Genomic DNA, 24,769 nt, shown 5'->3' with positions numbered 1-24,769 from the left:
TTTACCTTAGTTTCAAAGAAACTATTCAAAATATTTTTATCAAATTTTCTTTATTGATACAAACTAGAAACAGCAATTCAATCATTTTATAATTTTTAACTTTGCATGACCTTCCCTTTGACCACATATATTCCTCTTTTTTATGTTAAAATATTGAACTCTGTAAAGGATTATTTAAAGCAACGTACTTTACAGAGATCTGTATATACAAAAAAAAAAATCATCCTTTCTTTCACCATATTTTACTATAATAGCTCAGAGGTGGATGGATGGAATTTCTTTTCCTGTTACAAATGTGTATACCATTGGGCATTCATGTCCTTTGGACATATTTCTAGAATCAGTAAATGCTGACAAAGAAACAATATCAACATTGTAGTAACCCCAATGCTACACAATAAATGTACAATAAAAGCCTGATAAACAGGTTATATTGATTTTATGACTTTACAAGGGAATTGAAATAGATAAAACTGGTCATCATTTTTTTTCACAAATGTCCTACTTTAAACAGGGTGAAAAAGTAAATCAGAAGAATTCAATGTTATTTTCAACTCAAACTTTTTAAATGTCGATCAGTTCATGTAATTCTTTTATTGCAGTGAAAATTTGGAAAGACTATAAACTTTTCCCTGATTCTTCCCCCAAGATTAACAAAAGCACCATCAAAATAATTGATCAAAGAATTCTGCATACATATATACTGACCAACATAATTCAAACCTCAGAATCTACTGATGTGATGTGATTAGTGGAAATGATGAGGCAATTTGTTTTTTTAAGGGTTCCTGTTGTTACACAAATATGGATGTTAATCTAGTTTTGAATCCATGAAATAAAAGTTTACTGTACAAAGATACATGAGAAAGATTTGGCCTTATGAGATTCATTTTTCTTCAACTTTTCATGATGCATCATTATGTGTCAATAGTTTCACTGGAATCTATTAAAGCTAAGTGTAAAATTGCATCACAATTGATATAATACCCCCCAATAATTTATTTTTCTCACCAAGCTATCTTAAATTGATATGCTGGAGAGAAAAAAAACGTAATATTTATCCCTGTAATGTTTGGTTTCCACATGCAATATTTATCCATTAGGAAAGTTAGCCATTGAAAGACATCTATCAAAATATTTCTAATAATGATCTGAAAAATTTCTGAATGCAGAACTGCAGTCCAGGACAGGTCTATCAATCAATGTATTGTTTCTGTATTGATGAGAGAGCTACCTGACGCAACCTGTGCTCATATCATACAATACAAAGCACACGCATGATCAAACCCTCCTTTTCAACCATTCAAGAGATAGCATTAGTCAAGTGAATTTCATAGTTTTTTTTTTTTTCAAATAGAAGAGAAGAGCATCTAAGGTCTCCAAATTGACTTTTATTATTTTCTAACACCAAAACAATTAAATATCAGAGCTGTGTGAATTTCTTCAAGACACTGGTAAACTCAAACAACCATAACATTTCATTAACAATAAATATTTTATATGTCCATTGAATCCCAATCCAAGCAAGAACATCTAAACCTTTATTTTTAAATGCAATGCATTATTTCACATGTTGCTGAAAAATAGTCAACAGAGAGTTGAAAAGAGGGATGAACGGACAATACTGATACTTCAAACTTCTATGTGGGAGGCATTAGATACACCTACAAGAACACGACTATCCCTCAGTGTAGTGTTATAACAACTAAAGTTCCATTGATGATATGCCATATATGTGAATCATCTGATATTAAAAGAACAAGACATGACAAGAGGAAAAGGAAACTTGCTTTGGTCTTGAAAAACGTGTTAAATTTCCATTTGCGAGCACCAATTGAACAGTTCTTAATTCCAAATTAATGTCAATTAATGTCAAAAACCTTGTGAAATTGCTGTCTGAAAAGAATACTGTACGTGTACATAAATTGGCGTATTCAAAATATAGCGCAATTACTGTGTATGGAGTTGTTGGCGAAATCATGAATTAGCGCTACACATGTCCGTGTCGTATATTGTGTTTATAAATGATTTCTTTGCTGCATTCATGAATTAGCGCATCGTTTTCTGCGCCAAAGCCGCTAAAATATAAAGCCTGCTTTTTTAAGTACACATACAGTATTTCATTACTGTCCCATCCAATATTCTGATTAAATTATATTTCTTCACCACTGAATAAAGCATATTTATTTACAGTTATATCATAAGGTTTCATTGTTCTCTTTTTCATGGCATGGTGATTGATGCATTCTAGCCTTTTTAATGCACTACAGAATTAATTTTTCCTATATATTCTTACTAAATTGCACAACTTTAGAAAGACACACTATTAATTCAAAAATAAATTTCTGAAGACATATACCAGTATTCTTTACACATTTTGTAAAACTATTCTTTCTAAATTCTAGTTATTTAAAACCAAAAAAATATTGACATCTGGCAAGGAACACTTCTCGTCAAAATAAAAATGGTGCTTGGAAATCAGACACAAGGCTAAATAGTACTTCCTTCTCAGATTGAAAGTTCAACACAACTTTCACTTCATAAAAAATTTAAGTTTCTGTCTGGTGCAAAAATGCTTGGGTCTGGTTAGGGAGTTCAAGACTATACTATACCTTTGCCTCTTGAACCGTTAATATATAAATAGTGCACGTTTTTGAGGGTAACAGTTGAAATTGACACCCCAAGGAAAACCATTGTCAACCGACGCGTCAGCGGAGGTTGACAATGGTTTTCCGAGGGGTGTCAATTTCAACTGTTACCCTCAAAAACGTGCACTATTTATTTTATTATACTGAATGTCTTATTGATTTCGGATGTCATAAAAAAAAATTCGGAGATCGTCGTTAAGTTCACGCTTAGAAAGCTTTCAAACTCCCCGCTTCTATTTTTCTCAATAAGAAAGCTTCGGAAAAGATTTGCCAACCTCTTTATTGTTTGTTTGCTACTCAAAAAGTCCTTTAATATCGTCTAAAGTTTGCACTCGGAAGGATGTTTCGTCTGTCGTTTGTTGTTTTCAAGTAAGCTACATCGGACGCAAGCTTTAATTGACGTCGTTTATTTGGCTTCTTTCAAACGCACAACCGACGTTTTGAGAATTCTACGGTGAACCGTACGCGCATGATTTGAACGCATGTGATATTTTCGTAATGTTACCCGTTGTCAAGTATGTTGCTAACGCTGAGGGTAACATTACGGATTGTTAAATGCTTCTAAACCAATCAGATTTTAGTATTTAACATGAAAGTATAATAAAAAGAGATACTATTCCAACAATAAAATTGTAGACTTAGCTTTGCACAACAATTTGAACGTATTTCATCCAAATTTAGACTGAAAATTTACATCTTTTTATAATATGTTACATTGTAAATGACATGAAAATCTCTCTTAAAATAATTTTCCTAAAATAATTTTCCTTTTATAAAAATAGAAAATAATATAAGTAGGATCATGACTAGCATGAATGCCAAGCAATAATTCTGTTGTCTCAAGATTATAACCCATTCAGGGGTATTTCAAGACCAGCATGTTGTATTATATGACAGTGAATATTGCTATAAAGCAATGGGTATAAAACTCTATTTGCATGTCTTGAGTATGTACTTGATCGTCATTCAGCATATGCACAAAGCAATCACCCTGCAGCATCCAGTACTTTTGGACACCTCAAAAACAGCTCTGTGACAGTCGCAATTGTTGACTTATTGCTGCTTGTCATGCAGTGTCTGCCATTTCTATGGAAAGTTTGCCTTACTAATTGAAGATCACTTTGCTGTGTATTTCAGTGTTTCGCAGCTTATATTTTATATTTCTTTGATTTTTCTCCCTCAATTTTATGCAGATTTTTATACACAAATTTTATATGACTGCAAAACCTGAGATATTTTAAATATATACATCAGAAAGACACTACTGTTTAACTTGCAATGATCTTATTTTCCCTAGTTTTGCAAGCATTTATGAAATGCAAAAAATTCAAAACTGAAAATATTATAACAAAGTGATGGAATTTTATATGTTCAACTGTAGCATATTAAGCCTTCTGAATAGTGAACTCACTCTTCATTTAAAAAATTTGAAAATGCAAAAACAGTTTTGCAAGTTAAAAAAAAAAGTGTCAATTTGAGTTCAATTTTGTAAAATTTGCACTTTGTGAAAGGCAGAAATATTTTGTTGCTGATGGTCATAGATTTATGAAGTGAATTGGGGTTTCACTCATCCTTAAAGACATCTGGATTCACATGTGGAAATAACAAAACAGAACCAATCCCTAGATTCTTTTTTCATAACTTGTAAACTTACTGTCTTGGTGACCTTCCTCCGGACCTCTTGGACTCCAGGCTGAGTTTAGATCCATGGATTGATTTGGAGGGACTACCTGTGGAGATGATAGACTGTGAATCCAGACTGCTTTGTTCCAGATTTCTGAGGTTCTGGTCTTCTTCTGTGAGGGGGGATCTAAGTTCTTCAGAGGTGAGTTTGTCAAAGCCTCCTTTCTGCCACATACCCACAGACCCATCTGGGGCATTGTACACCAGTTCAAAGGTCACAGTTGTCTGAAAAACATGTGAAACTTGAATTGGTAAAGAGTTTTATGTATAAAAGAAAGGGATTTTTTGCAACTTATATTTATAATAGCTTGCAAGAAATATTTGTAAGTTTTATGATGTCTTTTACTCACAAGTATTTATTTCTTGCTGTGAACTGTTTACTTTATTGTGTATTTATGTAGAATAATTCTTTAGTTTTGAAAATAAGTCACCATGCATGGATAGATTTCAAACTGACAAATTGTGAATAAAAGTTGTCATGATCCAATAATAGCTGGTCCCCCTCCACCTCTCTCTTCCTCTCTCTCTCTCTCTCTCAAACTGCTGATTTGTGCTGCTTCATTGGAAAATAAATTCAATGGCAATGAAATTTATAGAGATTTCAGACCTGACCATTTGGTGTGTTCACTCCCAAGAGATTATACAAAATTGTGCTATTAGAGAAAGAAAACTTCCTCTTCCTGAAGGTTCCCACACAGGGGAATTTACTCTGTCAAAGAAGCCACTTACTATAATGACAGCCTTATATGCAACCGTGTTACAAACATAGTGTATTTAGGACAACACTTCATGTTTAAGCATCTTGGTAACTTAGCAACTCAAAATAGTTGGTATAAATTAAGTTACAAATGATTATCTTTGAAACAAAAAGTAATGACTGTAATATCATCCTGGGGAAAAAAATTATAACCAACATTTTCTATCAGAAGACTGGAATCTTATAGATTCAGCAAAGCTGAAGGCCATCAAACTCTAATGTAGATATAATTTATAAATATCTGGCTGGTTCAACCTATTATTATTAGGAACTATGGTACTAAACCTTTAAGCTTTGAAGCTGTATACTACTGCCTGAACATTATGACTGACCCAGTGCTAATCAATTCCAAGGACTAGAGCTTATTTACATAGGTTCAGATAGGATTAACAAATGATGCCAAAAACTAAGCAATATGTCAAACTCCCATTTTCTTTTTCATGTTTGAGTATTTGGACATCTGTAATATTTAAGCAAAAATTTATTAGAAATGCTTCTCAATCCAAACTCTGAGTCAACATGAGAATCACATATTCAAATAGTATCAAGGTTGTTTGGTCTATATTGCATTGTGACATGTTCTATCCAACAAATTTAGGTATTAATTATTGAATCTTAGTTATTAATGTAATACATTATGGAATCCAAAATGCAGTTGACAGAATTCACCAGAAGCAAGGTGCTGCAAAGAGCTCTCTTATGAATCAATAATAGAATTCCTACATTGTCAAGTCGGCATCTTATGTCTGTAAAGGGCATTGACGTAAACGTTACAAAGTCCCATCTGGAAGTGAGGACTTTCTCATAACAGTACTTAAGCTAATGAAATTAATTGCTAATTATAACACAAATAGAGAAGCTGGTGTGCATTCAGTTCAAAGGATGGAGGCAATTTATGGCAATGATAATATGGGAAGGAAATTCTACGCATTTACATCTTTATGGCAAATAACACACTAATTGGTACCCCAACAAAAATTCAATGACAGCCAATTAATACTCTTAGCTAAAATTTTAAAATGTATTATTTATCTACATTGCTTTCATATAATGAAGTTTTTTTTTCTTTCTTTAACTTCACTAGTTTTATAAAATAATACTTAGCAATTATCAGCATTTCAAATATTTAGCATTATACATGTAGTTCCAAGAATAAAATACTCAGAATATATACTCTGAGTAAGTTAAAACTAGTACAACCACTAGTACAACCAAACATTTTCAGTTGGGGGAGGACACTAACAAGCAAAAATTCCTCGACAAGCCAAAAAAAGGGATCATCAGATGTTTACTATTGAGGGGGCAAAGGCAAAAAGTAGCTATGTTTTCTATAATATACTATATGTAGTGTAAACATGTATAGACCCCCCCCACCCCCCCACCTCCCCAATTTTTACAGACATGCTGAGTAGTACTAAAGTAAAAATAATCATTATGTTCACAGCTAAAATACATTTGCGCCAGCAACTCCAGAACTAAGCTAAGCTTGTTTCATGACATGCTTATTGTCAATATGAATTAATCATTAATCAAGAGCAGTACAAGATCTAATATTAGACAAATTCTAATAGGTAGCACTCCTGGAAACCTATAACCTTGAGATTTTAAATAACCTTCAGAAGTCAATGGAGGAAAAGAGAAACTGAATGATTACATCAAGCAAAACTTATAAAATATTTATTAGCTTTTTTCCAATCATTTCTCACACAGGTGTTGACAGATATGCAATAGCAGGGTCAATACCAATTTATAAATTCTTTGCTATCTGATCTTTTCAAAAAGATAACTTTTTCTATTAATTCTGCAAATACTGATAGGATTGGCATGTTTTGCGATAATTTCTTTCAATTATGACTGAAAATCATACAAAATTCATCAAAAAGTGGACAACCACAAAAATAACCCCTATAAGGAGACTCTGAGAAATAACGAAAAATACCTGTCAAATCATCAACAACTGTTGATCAATACTTGTTAATTATGTACTAGGTAACTTTTACTAACACACTATAAATGACGTAGCTGCCTCTTCATAAATTGTAACTTTGAATGTATTCAGTGAATTCGGCATTTGTAGACCTAACTGTGAAAAACAGCAACAAAATGACAGAATCAGATTGAAAGAATTCAAATTAATAGAATGATCTTAAGGTGGCTGGGTGGTCAACAAATTATCCAACAGATTCTTAAAATATGAATTAAGTTTTTTTTAACCATAAGTTAATAGTATTTAGTAAAGAAAAAAAAACGCATGTCCCAGCTATAATATTTACCGTAATGCATTTCCACTGTTTTTATGTTAGCTGGGTTAATATACGAGTAGCGCTTCATTCCTTAAAAGTAATGGAGCCAAGGAATCAAAGGGACCAAGGCCCATTGCTTTTAAGAAATGGAGCGCTACAAGTACATTAACCCGCTTAAAATCCACTGTTTTAAATGATTGTAATTATTGTTTATTAGTATATAATAAAAAATATATAAAAGATACACAGTAAATATATTTATATTTATCAAATTAGTAGTATTTAATATATATATAGTGAGAGTAAGGCGAGTAAAGAGTTACAAAGTTATTTAAGGGAGCCGACTGGGGTTTTATTGTGTGAAAACTACTATAGAGAAACTCTTTAATTTTATACCATATGTACCTTACATTGACTTCAGTACACATGTCAAGTTTAGTGAAAATCTACCATCTGGTTATATTCTAGGGACCATCTCAAAATACAGGTGCATTTATTATAGGATTATATAGGAAAATACCATTTTTTCGCACTTCGGAGCAAATTATACAAATGCTACTATAGACTTTTTGCTCAAATTATATTATTTGATAGGTAATACTATATTGTACATTTTATGCAAGAAGCACAAAATTCTACCGTCTGGTTTCCAGAGGGGACATCTCAAAATGTCAAAATTCATGATATTTTCCTGTTTTTATGGAGTACAACAAAACATGGCAGATACCACAGATTTACATAAAAAATAATCAAAATGATTGTGAGATTCTCAATTTCCTATATTTAAAATTTCAAGAGCCTATATTTTATACTTTTTATTTTATGGCATAATTAATGACCCCGCTTAAAGAACTTCAGTTATTCATTACGTCAAAAAACACACTATTACGACGTCTATCTACCCATCATTTGAAAAATCGTTAAAAAAATCGGTTATTTAAAAACGTAATTAGATTTTTTAACCTGGGATTTCCTAAAATTGTTAATTTTTTATAAATTATGTAAAAATAGTTGCTTTAAAATAGTAAATACGCTTTATTTTACTATGCTGCGCGAAGTATTGCGCAATGAAAACCCCAGTCGGCCCCCTTAAATCCATCATCCGTCAACAGCTTCAATAGTGTAGTAAGATGAGTGTCTGACTATCAGGGTGAGGGTACCGGGATCGATTCTAAGCGGTACCAGTATGACCTTTTCTTAATATGAAAATAAACTTTAGTTAATGAAATTTTCTAAGTTCTTTCTTTGCTAGAATAAAGGAAAGGAGAGTTTGACCATAGCAAATACCGGTCGTTTTCAATGTGATTTGCAACTCTCCATTCCTGAAAAATAATGGAGTGCTCAAACAAAAGAGTGACGTCACAAGTGAATTTTAAAAAGTCCTCTTCTTTTCCAGGAGATTTAAAATACTGTACATGTACATAATTTGGCGTATTCAAAATTTAGCCCAGTCTCTGGGTATGGAGTTGCTGGCGTAATCATGAATTAGCGCTACATATGTCCGTGCCATATATTGTATTTATAAATTATTTCTTAGCGGTATTCATAAATTAGCGCATTGTTGTCTGTGCCAAAGCCGCTAAAATATGAAGCCCGCTTTCTTAAGTACACATACAGTAGTCTATTAAAATGGCCATGACCACCAACCTCTTACATACTGCTCTTATAATGCATAGTATCACTGATGGAAATTGTTGCATTTTGGATCCTATCCTGTATTTAATAACCATGTGATTGTCCAACATTTACTTCTGTATTTCTAATCTTTTTTCAGGGAAAATCTCAACTATTCTTTTGAAAACTTGGATGTTTTTTTTTTTTCTGAATGGGAAAGGAGCATAATTTATATCCACCCACATTCTTTGAAAATAATTAGAATGAACAAAGTTTATATTCCCTCCAGGAAAATGCTGTGCAAACTATGATGAAATGGTAAAGGTTTTATGCCCGTATTCATACCTATGGCTCAGGTAAGCTAGGTTTATTAAGTAAGCCAGAGTCAAGTAAACTGGGTTTAAATCCCACTTGAGCTGAGCTCACGTAAACCTCACTTGTGTTTCACACTGAAAATAAAACTGGTTTTACCTAAACTGCAGACAATCTCTTGTTTTGACAGCATTTGGTATAATATTAACCAGAGAAAGAAACGAAGACACAGGAAAATGAAAAGACAACATATATCTTCATAGAAAATCTTTCATTCCTTCATGGAAAATGTTTTACTAGGAGCGACCTCCTATTTTGAGAAGAGACAATGTTCTCACCATTACTATCAATAAATTAATTAATTCAATATAAGAAAGACCTCCACTTACTCTATAATTAAATTTTCTAAGCGAGCAAAAGACACAATTCAGATTCAGGAATTTTTCTCCTTTAGGGGCACGGGCATACCCACTCAAAAAAAAAAGAAACATCTTCCAAATAAAATTCATTATTTTTTTTAAAGGAATAAAAAGCACCAATACTTATTTGGTCACTTTCATTCTACTTGTACACGTATGCATGGGTTCAAATCTCTCCCCCCCCCCCCCCCCCCCACACACACACACACACAGCTTGCCTTTGCAATTATACACAATAGGGTGCGAAGTTGCAAATCGGAGACAATGTAAAATCACCTTTAAATTTCCACCTGGGAATGGCATTGAACATTGATGTAACACACTTCAGCATGTCCATAATAAGCAGAATAGCATTTTTGCATTAGAGAATTTGTGCAAGATCATCAATCTGTCACAGATAATTTTCGGTTGTCTTCTATCTTTTTCCAATGAGATCCAGCCTCTTCATCTAATCTTTGCAGTCCTCCAGTGTTAGAAGAACAATAAATCAACATTTAAACCTACCCTAGACCAGGTTTAGGCTCAGCTTAATTTGTGAGCTTAGCTCACTTCTGAGAAACAGGTATGAAACGGATTTAAAAAATGTAAGCTGTTCTTAGTGGTAAACCTGGTTTAAACACAGGTGTGAATACGGGCATTAGTGTGGAGAACCCAATTCATCAAATACAGTAGTGTCAAGGAAAATGATTCAGCTTCGTTTAGTATCCTAACAAAATCTTCAGAACACTCAGTCACTGGTATTTGTTTTATACTCATGATAAATTCATCAAACTTGGTCACCTTATCCAATGCATTACTATATATCCAAACAACAAAGATATTGCAGCATGATTAATGAATTTTGAGGATAACCTACCACAAATGGTTCTAAAACAGTTACTCATTGCTTCCAGAGAATTCATATAAAAACCTAACATCATTCTTGACTAATAATAATAACGACTATGACTTGGCATTTAAATTAATTTTATATATGTAAGTAACAGTTCATCTATAGGTGATAAGAAGCATAACACTATTATGCATGATTCAATTTTAGCTGGATTGATCCTAACATAAAATGTACTCCCTTTGTCAGAAAATTTCATCAATTCAAATCAATTTCAAAGGCATTCCTTTCATATATGGCAGTATTTGAAACAATGGAGTTAAACATGCATGAAATTAAAACAGTAGTACCATTTGATAATCTATAATGACCAAAGACCTAGTGGTCAGAGAGGTCAACAATGAGTGGTCTGAGAGGTCAACAACAAATGGTCTGAGAGATCAACAACAAATGGTCTGAGAGGTCAACAATGAGTGGTCAGAGGTCAACAATGAGTGGTCAGAGGTCAACAATGAGTGCTTAGAGAGGTCAACAATGAGTGGTCAGAGAGGCCAACAACAAAGTTAATGAACCACTCTAATGAAGTATGTTTTCTTAAGACTGAGACAATTATATTGTTTGAATGTGCAGATGTAGAGTTTATTTCTTTCATTTTACCCCAGAGTGAAAATGTTCAAAGGTACCAGAGTGATGAACAGATATCACTGTTGCTTACTGAAATGGGCAAAATACATGCAAGTTACTTTATCTTGGCCCAATACATTGGGAATGCTTGAACTGATTCCAAATTGAGTAATACATGGTAGATTTCATTTGATTTTTTTTTTACATTTTACTTATGTAGCCAGTTGCCACAATAATCCATTCAATTTGATGTTGATGCAAAACGGCAATGAAAAGTCTTTTTGCACGTATTGAAGGGTAATTGTGATTGAATTTCTGAAATACTTTGACTTGACATTCAAATAAACAATCACTCCTAATGATAGAGCAGCAATTAAATTATCAATAAAATCAAGTCAAAATAAAGCAGAAGGACATCACCATGTGTAACAGGAATTATTGTGGAATGAAGCAATAAAGAGGAGACATTGAAAAAGAATGTAGAGGATAATAAAAAATGGAAATAAAAACTACTGTTTGAGTTTAAACTTGCTGAAAGATACATGTATTAATGCCATTTGGAAAACATTTGAAGATTTTTCTTATGTGAGACGTGGGCGATAGATTTCTTAGTCCATTCTATCATCTCGGAAAGAAATTCTAAGAAACCCGGATTATGGTGTGTGAAGGAAAACAGAATATGCTTGACAATCCTCATTATCTGTAGGGATTTTAGCTAATTGTTTTGCGTTTCAGTGGCCATCATAATCTACAGTGTCTGGATGGGACTGCCAAGTTAGTATTGATCAGTCCATAAAGGATTATACCCATATCAGTCCAAAAGTATTCATGTAATGTTATCATAATAAAAACTCGTGACATCCACAGATTGTCCTCATCAGGTGACAACTACGATTTTCTGGTCATCACGTCAATTAATGCTCCTGACTTTGAGTTGATATAACACCCTCTCTTCATTCACGGAACAAGATGTGCGTCAAGTCATCAAAAACGACCAGCATGTCAACTCCAATCTACAATTCCCCCCACTCGTATAAATCATTCAGCATTTTCTTATTCTTATTTGGTCTTTTTTGTTTAATTCACTTGGGTCCATTTCCAATGTATTCAGAAGTTTCTCTGATGCCCGAGAAAGAACAAATTGTTTTTCTACATATGAGTGTTGCCTTTTTTTTTAAAGTAATGATCTCCTTGATTAGCTTCAGATGGCTTGGAATATACAAAATAGTGACGCAACTGATTGGACTGTCACGGCACAGTTTCTCTATATTGGCATAACTACCCACGTCATCCAAAAGAGTGCTCTCCGTGTGAAACTGTTTGAGGTTTAGAACAGTTAATTCTGGAAATGAATCCCAACAGATGCTTTTCAGCATTACATGACTATGACTTTATATAGAAGCCAGATGATAAGAAACCTTTAAATACATGTATGATATAGCTTCCAATGCCCTTAAGTGCATGAGGCTTCTGTGTATCTAACTGTGTGTTTGCTCATCTTAAACGCTATTTAAACTTCAATACAATATTCAGTACCTGAATCGTGCATTGAGGTAAATAGTATTGGTACTTTTGGTCAAAATTTCATTATGCCCTATCTTAAATGATGAACTAATGTATAAATTCTTGTGTGACGAAACTCAAATAGCAAAGTTATTCTGTACTAGTTGTATGTATGTGTATTGTGTCAAGATAATTTTGACACTTCATCAGATTTTTTCCCCAGTAAGATATACATTTTTAGGCTGCGAAAGAGCTGTGACATCATTAGCAGCTTTAATTGGAGTCCATAGAACCACTTAAGATTTCAATGGGCTTCCAATATTGCTAACTAATTAATATCTTCAGATTCCCCTTTAGAGTGTCATCTCTGGCCAATTAAAATACACACTTCTTAGAAACTTAAGGTGGCTCTGTAGATCAGTTATTCATTATGTACAATGACACCCACCTTCATGACCACATTATGGCTGTCCAACAGAGAGTCGCAAATCTTGACATTTCCCACCTCCACCAGTTCCTGTAGGAACATCCGGAACATTCCAATCAACCTGGAATCAAATACAGGCAGGTTCAATAAAAGAGGCAATTTTTCTAGATATTCAACTTTAGATGGCAATATTATTAACTCTAGATTTTGAGTAATTACAGTACAAGTTAATATTATATGCTCATAACAAATTCAAAGAAAAATTCTAGCAATATTATGAATGATCAATAGATAATCATCGGCTATGGTTGCTTATGGACTTTACAACTTTAATCTTAAATACCAGTATTGTGACACAATTTATTGTCAAACTCTACTTTATAAAAATATACACAGACACTTTGCATAGACTGATTTGAGCATTGTAAGACCATACATGATCTGGTTTTTTAATGCAAAATTATAAAAAAAAAAAAGAAAAAAAAAAGAATATCGAACAGCAAAATACACCTATAAATTTTAATAAAAGAGAATAGAAAACTGAAAAAGTAATATACAGCCTTGCAGTGTATTTTTATTCTGTCAATATTTTGACCATTTGACCTTGACCTTTGAGCAAGTGGCCTCACAATCTATTACTCTCTTAGTCCTAATCTTCCTCTAACTGTAAAAATTATGAAACATACTTTTTATGTTTAAAAAAAATACCAGTCTTTCTGTTTTACTGGTAACTAAATATGTACTAGCTATATCAATACTGTGACTCACTGGCCTTGACTTTAATTTGACAAATGATGACTTTTAATCATTCTTTATCTTTGTTTTGAATTCAAAGATTGCATGTTGATCATTCAGATATTCAAGTTATTGCATCACAGTGGTCATATAAATAACCTTGCCGTTCATAAAGTAAATAGGCATATCTTTTTCAAGGCATTCTCCACCTTAATTCTAAATAAAAAGTCTGTAGGTTAAAAAATGTCTGAGTTTAATATGAATAGATTTTGACCTTTGACCAGGTTACCCAAGAAATTGTATAGGTGGGTTTTTTTTTTAACTATTTTACCATCCAAATACACTTGCTGCTGCAGTTAAATTCAAGGTGATCTGTACGTTGTAATGTACTAAAATTGTTGAGTTACGAAAGTCTTAATTAGCATACAAGGACACAATGATTACTATAGTGCACCCAAATCCTTGATCAATAATGAAAGTATTACTTTCCCTTATGAAAAACAATGATTATCAATTCGCATGTTTACACACAAATATAACATTTTTCTCAGATTTTCCCAAAATGAGACACACCTGCAAACTTATTCAGATGCTGATAAAATATGTATCAATTCAGCATTACATGAAAACAAGAAATCAACATATCAAGATCTCAATGGTAACCATCAATCTACATGAAAAAAAACCTCTGGAGACCCCTTACATATAGATCCAATGTCTAAACATAGACTGGGTGTATGGTATCTTGCTAGAAGGAATTTATAATGGGGTTGTCAGTTGATTCAGTCAATGGATTTAGCTGCATTTATACCTACCTGTTGGACAGGTATCTATTGTAGTTGAAAAGCTGAATCTCAATGACCTCATCTTTTTCAATGGGTCTAGCCACAGGCCACTGGAAAGTCTGCAAAAAAAAAAAAAATAAACATTTGGCTGTGAACTTTACCACTATTTCTAGGGTACACTGGGGACATGAGTACATACTGCCCTTTCGTAGATAGTACTTGTATTAATGCTGGGAATAACATGTATTGGATGCTCATGAACAATACATGTGTTTTGCTTTGAATCTTATTTTTACAGTTTCTGACAAATTAATCTGCGGCTATTTCATTATCTCTAAATGGAGATCATTATTCCATTACAAGTACTGGTAGTTTGCAATTCCTCATTTAATACATAATTAATACATGTATTCAACTGCAACACCTAAATGAAATAAATTTGTACATATTTTAGGAGTAAAAAAAATTGATGATATATTACAGAAAAATTTCGTTTTGAGATTGGGACAATTATCTCATAAACAGCCTTCCTGATTCTTTTCAAAATCATTCATTTTTTCTTTCTAATTTTTCTAAGTTGTACTGTCACATTTTTCAAAAACTAAAGTCTTCTTTTTTCACATTTTCCATTTTCTATAAAGAGAAAATCATCTCTCTATAACACTATTTCATGCCTTTATGAGTTCAGACAAAACAATTTTATAGACTGGCATTCTCATTTCTCAATAGAATGCTTAGCTTGATGAAAGCTTGCAGCAGGGAAAAATACTAGGGACAGCTGACAATAATATTAAATTCTTAAAGCATTTACTTTTTCTAAGAAAGTTCACTCTAGTATATGAAATCTAATTTTCATTTTATAAGGTCATAGTGACTTTTATATAAAGACTAACACTTTCCTTCCCCCATAGCACCCTCCCTCTCCCAGTAGTACTCTCCCTCTTCCAATAGCACCCCCCCCCATAGCATTCTTTCCCAAGAACACTCTCCTTCTCCAAGTAGCACTCTTCCTCCCCTAAAAGTACTTTCTTTCTCCCAGTAGCACTTTCTCTTCCTCAATAGCACTCTCCTAAAAGCACTCTCCTCTAATAGCCCCCCTTCTAGCACTCTTTCCTCTCTCTCTCACTCTCTTTCCCAAAAGTATCCTCAAACAGTACACTCTCTCCTCAAACAGCACTCTTTTTCTAATAGCACTATCACTCTCCAATAGCACTTTCCTTCCCCAACAGCAGTCTCCCTCTGCCAATAGAAGTCTCCTTCTGCCAATAGCGGTCTTCCTCCAACAACAGCACTTTTCTTCTCCCAGTAGCACTCTTCTTCAAATAAAATTCTCTTGCTCCCTCTTCTTCCCCAAAGCACTCTCTACCCCTCTCCAATAGCACTCTCCTTCCCCAATAGCAGTCTCCCTCTGCCAATTGTAATCTTCCTCCCCCATTAGCAGTCTTCTTCTCCCAATAGCACTCTTTTTCAAATAGAATTTGCTCTCCCTAGCACTCTCTACCCCTCCCCCATAGCACTCTCCATCTCTCAATAGCACTTTTCTTCTCCCAGATAGCACTCTCTGTCCCCCATTAGGACTTTTAGCCCCCCAATAGCACTCTTGCTTCCAATAACACTCTGTCCCCTATAGCACTCTCTGTCCCCCAATAGCACTCTCCCTCTCCCAATAACATTTTTTATTTAGTGAGATTATTCTAAAGGTTTGCTTTTGGGAATATGAGAATAAACAAACCTCTGAACTTATTCAAATGCTTGAAGCATTACAAAACATACATGAATACTGAAACCTGCACATTGTATTCAGGAGGCATAACAATATAATGTCCATTTGCTATAATAGAACAGTTTGACCCTTGAACAAATAACATGAATTCAGTTGCAGTTCATCAGCTTAATTAAGTTCAAGACAGAACCAAGACTGGATGAAGATAATTCCAATGTAATAAGAGTTGCATAATTCTGCATAACCTGCAGATACTGTCTATAAAATGGTCTACTTAATGCATCTTAAGCCTTGATTTGATTGAAAGGAAAGTACAAAAACTGACATAAAGCCAAACCTTGCTATTTTGAACTTGATAGACCAACAAGAGGAAAAACTTCAAGATATCTGAGGATTCTAGATACTGAGGTGAAAATATCTGAAGAAAAAGTGGTTGTTACAACTTTCTTTGACATATCTATGATTTTGCAGATATTGATGTTCAAGATACTGAGGTTCAACTGTACTGATGACCTACCTGATCAAAGAAAGCACTTCCTTCTGCATCTTCTACAACTTCTGTGTAATGAAAGACACCTGAAATTTTAAAATAAAGCTAGATAAATAATTACTATGAAAAAAAGCCACAATGTCACTGCATTGATCAAAGAAAGCACTTCCTTCTGCAACTTCTACAACTTAATTATGTGTAATGATTGAAAGACATTTATAATTTTAAAATAAAATGGATAAGAAGCTTATTTCTCTGAATTGTGTTCCAAGATTTCTACTTTTCCAACTGTCAATTATTGACTACTGTAGAAGGTATTTGTTAAATTGAAATGAAATTTATTTTCAAAATTAACTAAGCAAGCTTGAAGTTGTGAAGAATGCATACAATTTGTTGTTTTGGGTGTTCATATACTGGGCAAATAATTTATTTTCTCAAGGGTACAATTCTAGTTCATAGCAAGAATTGTAGGCGGAAAATAATAGCTAGACTAATTGATTTATCAAAATTAATTGCAAATGCACACAATTTTATCTCTTTCCCACTAACAGTATACATGCATGCATATATAGCAATGGCATAGAGTTTATTTAGAAGCATTATGAGCTCAGAATTTGTTAAAATATTCATATATGAATCCATGTGCATGCCTGGAGTATACTTAACCGTATAAAATATTGATACATTGAAAGCTTCCATTCTCACTTACTAAATAATTAAAGGGTATGTACTATAAATTAAGGAAGATATAAATGCTCTTACGCAAACAGTGGCAGTCTTATTTGGAATTAGATGTTGCCATATTACAACGGACCCGTAATTAAGAGTGGTACACAGGCTACATAAAGGCATATCAAACTAGTCTGAAGTGTATAATCACAACATCTAATAGCCGACAATGTAGATCAATTTCTTGTGAAACTCCTTCCATTATTCTCTCAGTAGGTGTGGGCATTATATCTTAATGGCCCACTGGAATTGCCAAATGTGGCAATTGTACTGTTTGTCTGTAGCCCCCACTGGGACTGGGCACTATAGCTCACAAAGTGGGGATAGACACAGAAAAGGTTCTTGATCCAATTGATTTCTTCTGCAATCCACCCTCAATACCACCAAATTTTGATGCAATTTATCGTTGGAATAATCCCAAATTTCTGCATAAGACAAATGATTCTACAAACGTGAATCAATAGTTCACTGCATTAAGTGGAACTGATCTGAGATATTATTGGAAATGCTGCTCTATTTGTCTCTGAAGTATATGTATACAGTATAAAATGACATACTCTGTGTGTATTTGTACCCAATTCACATTTATTTATTTGTTTAGTACTCAAGTTCAATGGATACATTTCCATATTTTAGTTAGATGTAGGAATTTGCTGAATACTTCATAATTTGTGAAAATTAACTTACTCCAAAACTTCATGTAAATTTTGTAAACAAGAGTTGTCAGGTGGAAAGATAAGGCATAGTAAGCGAGGTGTTCCAGCAAATGATCAGAAGCAAATAATAATAACTGGAAATTTTGAATCAAATACCAGTAGTTGAAGTCTTTCATGTATTATCTCAACCTTGACCCAGGATAAAACATGATGGGTGGTTGTGTTAATTATATCGCGAAATGGCACAGAGACATCAAATCTAGAACAATAATTCACGAGTATAAGTTTCATTTAGAGATTTTACATTATTTCAGCACCATAGAAAAAAAAGCGAGCAATTTTATTAATTTAGTGAGTGGTGCTTTTCGTGAAGTTTATAAGCGATAATTAATTCCTCATGTATATTTGGGAATCTACAGTATTCCTCTCAAAATTGTACCAACCAGTTAAAAAAGCTTTTTTCCAAAGACATTACATATTAAAATCATAAATACTTAAACCAAAAATTTTAAATGTTATTTTTATAAACTTCACTTAGACATAAGATCAACATGATGGTCAAGAAGTTCAATTCTAATTTTAAAAAAGCTCCCGTTCAATTAGAAAGCTATGCTTCAAAAACATCAAAAAATATTTTAGAACTAGAAATATGTCCAAAGGATATGAATGCCCATCCCAAAGTACATTTGTATTGGAATATGATATTCCAACATTATGGTTACCTTTTAAATATAAAAACCACTGGTGGATTAAAAGGGTTCACCCGTATGCCCCCCCCCCCCTCCTCCTGAAATTGTCAAATTTAAGATTAATCATGGTTCCTTCTTTGAAAAGATATGATTTATCTGATAATGGGGTGTAAATAAAAGACTATTTCTATATTCTTGTAAGACAGGAGTTCTATAAATGTTCATCATTATTCATGATGACAAGAAATATAAAAATGTCTAATTAGAAGACTTCATTTGCCCTAAAAAAAAAATCTCTTGGCATCCTGCAGCTTCCAGGGACTTCACCTCCCCCGGGGGGAGGCTCCCCCCCCCCCCCCCCGGGCCCCCACTAGGGCTTCATTCTGGACCCATTGGGGCCTCAAGGCATCCCTAAGTCCCCTTGCCTAATCAATGTCATTCCCTCTAGTTTAAAATCCTGGATCTGCCCTCTGAATACCATACATACATTTGAAGAAACTTCAAAAACTGTCCTAAAATCTTTAAGGTCCTTAGAGTTCTTTTGTTTAGCTCTTCTGGCATTGAGAGGTCGAACTGATGGACATGAGTGCTAAATCCTCAGTTATCTAGTAAAGAAGCTTGCTTGAGTGGTGCAGTGTCTAAAACAAATGTTTTGTTCTAAAGGTATCCAGTACAGAGTTGATTCTTATGTGGCAGCTTTGAGACTGTTCCTTCAGACAAGGACTAGCGTTGCAGTAAATACTGCCCATAAAAAAGATCCCTCACTACTCAAAGGCCAATATTGGTTTACATTTGCAGCCTTCCAACAATTGGTGGAGTCCCAGCAAGTAAAATATTCTCAAACGGACAAAAAGCAATCAAACAACAAATATAACAGCCCCTCCTCAAAAAGAAACAGAGGTAATTTTTATTTGAAAAACTTTTATCCTAGTGCCCACAGATGCCCTTGACAATACAAAGACTTTCCAGACCAATATCATGGTAAGCTGAAAGATATAAATCTTGTATAAACTTATCTTATATTGATTAATTCATAAATTATTCAATAAATAATTATATAGTTTTACTGATTAATTCTTTTGAAAATTCAATTTTAAATACATACTTCCATGTAATCAATATTTTCTGGTGATTAGTAACAAATACATAAGGACAAAAGCTGAAAGCTTTCAGCCTTTGTAATTACAAAAAAACTCATAAATTTAGGGAATTAACAAATGAGTTTTCCATCACAGAGTTCTTCCTCATTATTTTTCAAAACTAGAATCAATAAACGTAATCATGACATGGATCAATGATAAACATATTGCAATTTACAATAAATATGAAGCGGCATATGACAATGGCCCGGATTGATTTTCCTCGGGTTTTGTGATGCTTGTAATGTTTCCAAATACAAACACACTAGCCTTATTTCAATAACCACGAATATTTGTCACCTTCTTCATCCATTAGTGTATTATTAAACATTTTTTTGATATCATTGTAAACTCGGATGAATGAAACCTGTGTTCTGTGTTTCTAGGAACTAAAGCAAACTTGAATTGTTTATGGCCACACAGGGCCTGCAACACAAACATTAATTTCTGAATCAGCTGTTATATGTTTTACATGCTCTCTTATTATCAAAATGTGCACAATTATCTTGTGCAGTGACAATATACAGTATTAATATGTTAATATTTATGAGATTCATGTTATGCTTTGAAAGCGCATGGTAATTTATAATTCCTCATTTCCTCTTAAATTTTAAGCAATCAAATTGAAGAACACAACAATACAGGATATTTAGTTCTTATAGGACAATTTTTAATTTCAAGTCAAAGTATAGTAAACTTGAAACTTTGTAAAAAGACCAGTCAGTTTGGTAATATAGAAATTCTTCATCTAAAACTCATAATATCTTTTCTTATTTAAAAGAAATTTTGTTTTACATCGGTATTTTTTGTTCGGTTCTTTTGTTTTTTTGTTTTGTAATTACATGTAATTATTTTTAATAAAATTTAAAACTTATGCTAAAAAAAAAGTGGTGCTGACTTTGTGAAACTCAGTTTAAATATGCAGTTGAACTTCTGCATCTTACACTGTTATCTCAAAGGCCATCAATACATCAAAGTGAGTTGTATTTTTTTTATTGAAACCCAATATTTTTAACTCTTGGAATTATCTCAAAGTTTTTCAGTCCCATCAAGTTTGAGATATGATGAAGTTTAACTGTATGCATGTATCAACATTTTATCAAATCCACTTCATTTCATACAAATAATAAAATAAAAACAATAAACATCATTCAGTAGAAAAAATGGTCTTAACTTCTCTTTCCAAAAAAATCAAACAACCCAGTATGGATCGCTAATAATGGATGAAAAATTTCAGAATGGGGACAAAAATGTTATAGAAACCTTAATGGAACTTCATCCAGTCTATAGTCCATATAGCTGTCAGTTCATTGAAAACCAAGTGTCAAGATACTCAGAAATTCATGTAGCATATGAGACAATGGAAAAAATCAATTTGTAAACTTAAACTCAACTGAGTCTATAAATATACTCAAGAGAATTGACAAGTCCAAAAATGAATGTTAAGAAAGAAAGAAAAGGTTTTCACAATACATGATTCTACAATTGCCACTCCAGTCAAATTCATGATTGACATTTATATGTAATTAAGATAGAAATGCTATTTAGATATATTAAACTAATATATCTATAAATGGTGGAGAGACCAAAATATGCTGAATATGAAATTTTTCCCCTGGTTGCTCGTTAGCCATATTTCTGCCAATATGAGGGTACAATGTCCTTTGAATGGTCAGTACTTAATTCTTAACCAACACAAATAAGTTCACCCAAGTGGCATTTTCCTGTCATATTTTTGAAGACATTCAGCTGCTCCGCAAGGAAGACAGTGAATATGTCACAATACATTGAAACCTGGATTGCATGCATGACAAAGATAATGGTGACTGTAGTACCACAGTTGATCACAGATCCAATAAATCAAATGGTATACAATGAAAATATCCATCTCTGAAAGAGATCAAGTCAATCTTCTGTATATGATAAAGACAGTTATACATATGAATGCCTTGCATCATCATCATCATGACCATTTCCTTCCAGTTTTGTTTTGTTGTTTTTTTTTGTTTTTTTTTTGAGGGGGGGGGTTATTTGGGGGGGGGGGAGGGGTTTAAAAGTGTATTCTAAGTTATTCATAGTATTCAACTGCAATTGCCTTTTTTTTTGTTCATACCTAAATTTTCCCAAGTCCTCAAATTCTCCAAACCATGAGAAAATAAAAAAAATATTGTAATTTTTAACCTCTAACTTTTTTAAGAATTTGACATTCTGAATTTAAATGCTTCCTATTTTGCCTGCAGGATGATCAATATTTAATGACCAAAATGGAAATATTTTCATTAATCCACATCACGACAATTTTATTTTTGTACCTTGAGAGTATTTTACAATGAATGAAAACAGCTATGAGAGACAGAAATATATTAAGCTCAGAATAGGACAATGAAAAAAATATATGCAAAACTGATCAATTACCTAGAAAATGTTGAGAAAGCATCATTTTGATCCAAGTTAAACATTCTAAATTTGTTTTCTGTCTATTTCTGACTTTATATAGAAATTCCTATTCTTAGTTTGCCACACTTTGATCAATATTTAGTAAATATTGAAAAAGTATCACTATAATCTGAGTTTAAACATTCTGAATTTGTTTTTTTTTCAACTTTATAGAAATTCCCCCTTTTTTTGGTATTTCACATTTCACAAATCCTTTAAATTCTCAGTTAAATGTATACCACACAGCTCCCATTTTCTCTCTTCCTTTATCTTATAAGGAATATTATGAAACCTTACTGGATCTCTTGTAATTGAAAACCAAAAGTACTTCTTACAAAACCACTCTAAATCTTTGAAGACATTGAAAAATCATCCCAATTACTCGTCTTGATTGCGGTGCTGCGATGATTACAATTACGTAACCTAAACAAATACAGTTTCAATCGTATTTCAAGGGTTACTGGGTATATGTTACTTATTCTGTGTCGTCACAAATGGGGGCCTGTTCTACATTCAATGAAGATCTGACATTAGAGTAAATATAAGAAGTGACCCCCTTTCCCTCCATTTTTTTTACCAACAGTGAATAAGTAAACTATTATTGACAAATGTAAATTTCTCCTTCCTGTGATGGCTGATGTTCCGCTGTCACAGAATGTCTCCAGGGAAACTCTTGCTTACTACTTATCGGGAAAGATTCTCATTTCTAGCTCCAAAACAGCTACCACGTAGACCATAAAACAATCCCGTCACACAATAAGAAATTCACCCAGGGAAGTATAAAAACTGAATTTCACTTTTTTAAAAGCTCATTGCTACATATTATAAAACAGTGTCACTTGTACTGATCAGGATACCTCTAAAGTGTTCCTGGATGACAAAAATGAACAAATTACAGGTTACAGGTTGAAGATCATAATTTTTTTTCACAATTGGATGATTGTTTCTCAAGATGAAGATAATTTAAATTATTTTGGGGGGGGGGGGGGGGGATTGGAAACTTTGATGATGAACAATTAAATCCTGTGGTACAAAATAATTCTGACTGAGGAATATTATGTTCTAAACAAAACCAATTGAACCAATGTCTTCTATTCAATATATTATATATAAGAAATCTCGGACAGCACTTCAAAATAAAGCTGACCATTGACATAAATGAGGTAATATATTCTGTAAAAATAATGTTACACAAAATGCCATTCATTAAAGTTTTATGTCACTTATCACAAATATTGGTTTTGAAGGCTCTTTTAACACAATGGTGACTTTTCTAGACAATTACAGGTACATGGTAACTCAATTATCAAACTATTTCCAGCAACTCAATGGACCATCTTTTTCTAGAGAAAATGAATTAGTAACACAACCTGATGGACAATTTCCACTTTACAAATGTTATGCAAAGAAGTATACACTTAGAGAGAATAATTATAACTTTAAAAATCTATAAATTTGTTTGCATGCCAACCTGAAAAAAATTTGGGTTTTAATGGTCCTCCTTTAGGTAAAAACATCGTACATTATCACAATAGAGTGTTTTGGCTAGTGTTCTCTCAGCCATGAATTATTCCCAAATTATGAAAGGGACACGTATTATCCTATTTAAAAACTTCTACATGGTAGATCAAGATAAATACATACCTCTAAAAGACACCTTAGCCAACCGATCAGATTTTCCCTTCAAGTTTTCAGCATATTTCAGATGCAGAATTAATGCCATGATCCAAAGGAAACACTAACAATTAAAACAAGGATTAATTATTACAAAGGTCAAACTTAACATCAGAATACGTATCAACTGTCCATTCCTGGCAAAAATTCCTCTCCAGTACTAAGACTGATTTTGCAATTCACAAAAACAGATATACGGTTACTGCTCGGAAGTCTATTATCCAATGTGAATCTTCGTGCAATACTTACGTGGGCTACTATTAATAAAAAAAAAAGCACTGGGTATTAAGTATCCAAAATAAAGAGATCCCAAAAAAGTTCTCTTCACAGATGAAGAAGTTGGAACCTTTGGCAGCAGCCTGTATCCAGAATAACACTAATACATATTTCTCCTGTCATTTTCAATGAACACCAAGTCACATATTGAGTTCATTTTTTTACCTCCACATTTCACATGATTGTATTTACAAATCTTTGTTGAGTCCACAATGAATGACAACTTGCTCAGAAGGATATTTAAATACAATCTATTCACCGGTTCACTGTGACGATACCGTGTAGCTTCTGCATTGCTACTGTTAAATATTTAAACACTCTATTCCGATAGCGAGCTTGACTATTGGTTTTGACTATATATACAGTGGCATCAACACT

General features: G+C 33.1%; 1 protein-coding gene across 1 annotated transcript in view; it reads right to left on the bottom strand.

Annotated features, from left to right (window-relative positions):
* Positions 1–24,194, bottom strand: part of LOC133184198 (otoferlin-like) — a 92,401-nt gene extending 68,207 nt beyond the window's left edge. The window contains exons 1-5 of the mRNA XM_061319131.1: positions 24,086–24,194; positions 16,820–16,878; positions 14,610–14,698; positions 13,081–13,180; positions 4,303–4,556 (exon numbers count right to left, since the gene is read on the bottom strand). Coding sequence (XP_061175115.1) covers positions 4,303–4,556; positions 13,081–13,180; positions 14,610–14,698; positions 16,820–16,878; positions 24,086–24,164 — 581 coding nt within the window. The 5' untranslated portion in view covers positions 24,165–24,194. The remainder of the gene's footprint in view (positions 1–4,302; positions 4,557–13,080; positions 13,181–14,609; positions 14,699–16,819; positions 16,879–24,085) is intronic.
* Between the last annotated feature and the right edge of the window lie 575 nt (positions 24,195–24,769).

This window comes from Saccostrea echinata, unplaced genomic scaffold (genome assembly GCF_033153115.1).
Source record: "Saccostrea echinata isolate AGI-Se365-2 ecotype Australia unplaced genomic scaffold, CSIRO_AGI_Sech_v1 ptg000010l, whole genome shotgun sequence".
Lineage (NCBI taxonomy): Eukaryota > Metazoa > Mollusca > Bivalvia > Ostreida > Ostreidae > Saccostrea > Saccostrea echinata.
Note: the sequence above shows the minus strand (reverse complement) of the source record. Positions and strands in the feature narration are given on the sequence as shown.